Source organism: Alligator sinensis, unplaced genomic scaffold, assembly GCF_000455745.1.
Source record: "Alligator sinensis unplaced genomic scaffold, ASM45574v1 scaffold1302_1, whole genome shotgun sequence".
Taxonomy (NCBI): domain Eukaryota; kingdom Metazoa; phylum Chordata; order Crocodylia; family Alligatoridae; genus Alligator; species Alligator sinensis.
The window spans coordinates 632,660-634,659 of NW_005842612.1; the positions used below are offsets into that span (position 1 = coordinate 632,660).

The 2,000-nt window shown below is 67.1% G+C and overlaps 1 protein-coding gene across 1 annotated transcript in view; it reads right to left on the reverse strand.

Annotated features, from left to right (window-relative positions):
• Positions 1-1,922, reverse strand: part of WDR74 (WD repeat domain 74) — a 3,882-nt gene extending 1,960 nt beyond the window's left edge. The window contains exons 1-5 of the mRNA XM_006033171.3: positions 1,658-1,922; positions 1,251-1,357; positions 1,033-1,154; positions 555-618; positions 123-266 (exon numbers count right to left, since the gene is read on the reverse strand). Coding sequence (XP_006033233.1) covers positions 123-266; positions 555-618; positions 1,033-1,154; positions 1,251-1,357; positions 1,658-1,718 — 498 coding nt within the window. The 5' untranslated portion in view covers positions 1,719-1,922. The remainder of the gene's footprint in view (positions 1-122; positions 267-554; positions 619-1,032; positions 1,155-1,250; positions 1,358-1,657) is intronic.
• Between the last annotated feature and the right edge of the window lie 78 nt (positions 1,923-2,000).

Here is a 2,000-nt window from a genome sequence, read left to right on the forward strand (position 1 = left end):
GAGCCAACGGGGCAGGAGGGGAGCCATGAGGAAGGGGCAGGGGTGGGGGGCTGAGGATGCCCAGGCCCAGCTGGGGGGGGCGGGGAACAGGACAGGACAGTGAGGCCAGGGCTGTCACTCACGTTCTTGGCACGGAAGATGGGCTCCTGGGGCTGCTGCAGGTCCCAGACCTTGAGAGCGTTCTCCTTCCCACCCGTGCCCACGCACTGCGGCCGTGCCGGGTTCTGCCGCATACGGCACACGCCAGGCCCCACCTGCAGCTCTGCCTGGCAAGGTGGGGGAGGACAAGAACAGGAGAGATGTTACCCAGGGGGCCACCCTACATCCCCTCCAGCCTTGACAGGCACTGGAGAGGGGGTGTGATATGGTGTGTCCCCGCCCCCAGCTCACATCCCCTCCCACCGGCACCGGTCAGGCTCTGCCCCCTCCCTGCTAAAGCAGCCAGGAACCAGCCCTGGACGCTCAGGAACTGGGGGGGGGACGGGACAAGGCATCCCCTCGGTTTCCCATGGGACCCCTCCCCCAGCCCAGCCTGCTTCCTGCCAAAGACTCACAGCCTCAGAAGAGTCCTCACGCCAGACTTTGAGAAGCCCGGACTCCACACAGGTGATGAGGGAGCTGCCGGGGCCAGGAGACAGAGGCAGACATGGACACAGACAGACGTACACACAGACACAGAGACTCTCGCTAAGAGCAGCTGCAAATGCCAAGAGGCCCCAGGAGCAAGGGACAAAACCGGCAGGGGGAGAACGGTGCCCAGGGAACCCCAGGGAGGGTGGAAACGTCTAACCCCTTCCAAGGGCCCAGGCTGTCCCATGGGGAAGGGAGCAGACGGACCCCTGCCTGGGCTCTGGCACGGAGAGGAGACGGGTGCCTGGGACGCAAGGCACGGAGGAAGCAGCGCAGCAAACTACTGCTCCTCGGATCCAAGGAGGGGGGAGGACGGGGCTGGACAGACGCCAGGCCTTGGGGGATTAAACCACAGCCCCCCACCGGGCCAGCAGAAGGAAGGGGGAGACTCGGACACCGTACCCGTCCTGCACAGCCAGGCCACAGAAGGGCCCCTCCCCGCCAGGGCACAGCCGCGACTCCGTGAACTTCCCCTTCTCGGTGCTGAACAGCTTCACGGACCGGTCCAGACAGCCCACCAGGATCTGGGCCAGGGGAGGGGAGGGGGAAGCACCGTCACTCAAAGCTCTTGCAGACCCCCCCCCGGTCCTGCCCGGCCGGCTCCAGCCGCAGCCCCTCACCTCCGACTCGAAGGGGTCCCCCCAGCACATGGTGCAGACGCCCTCATCCCGCCGCAGCGCCCCCGACGCCGTGTAGTTTGTGGCCTGTTTCTTCTGCAGGTTCACGCCTGGGGGGGCAGGAGATGAAAAAGAAGGACGGGGGTTCAGATGTGGGGGGCACAGCTTGGGAGGAACCAGTCGGGGGGGGGAGCAAAAGGGGGGGGTCACAAGTAGAAGGAAAGGGGGGTGCCAGCCTAGGGGACAAGGAAGGGGGGGTCCCATAGAGAGATAAGACCCCCAAAACTCCAGTGCGTCCCCCCCTCCCCCCATAACTCCCCTGGGGGGGGCAAGAAGGCACCTTCCTGCCCTTGGGGGATAAGGGGAGGCCCCCTTAACACCTGGGGGGTCACGATCCCCGCACCCGCTACCTTTGAGGATCCCGGTCTCAGCGCCGACCCACACGTGATTCCACCGCGCGGGGGACGCCATGTTGCTCCCGGTCCTTGCCTCTCTCGGCTCCGGCCGGCCGCACTTCCGGTGAGCGCAGGGGGACCGGAACTGGGGCCGGAACCCCTCCCACGAGCGCACTTCCCGCGGCCGGGGGGGAATCCTGCCGGACCAGAGGCAAGAGGGGGGCGGGGTTTCCGGGATCAGTCCGCCCGGGCCGGCTTCCGCTCTGCGTGGGGGCGCTCTTGAAATCGCTCCGGGCTGCCACGTGGGCGTGACGCCGCGGTCCCGCCGCCTCTTACATGCAACAAGGGCGTCCCGCGA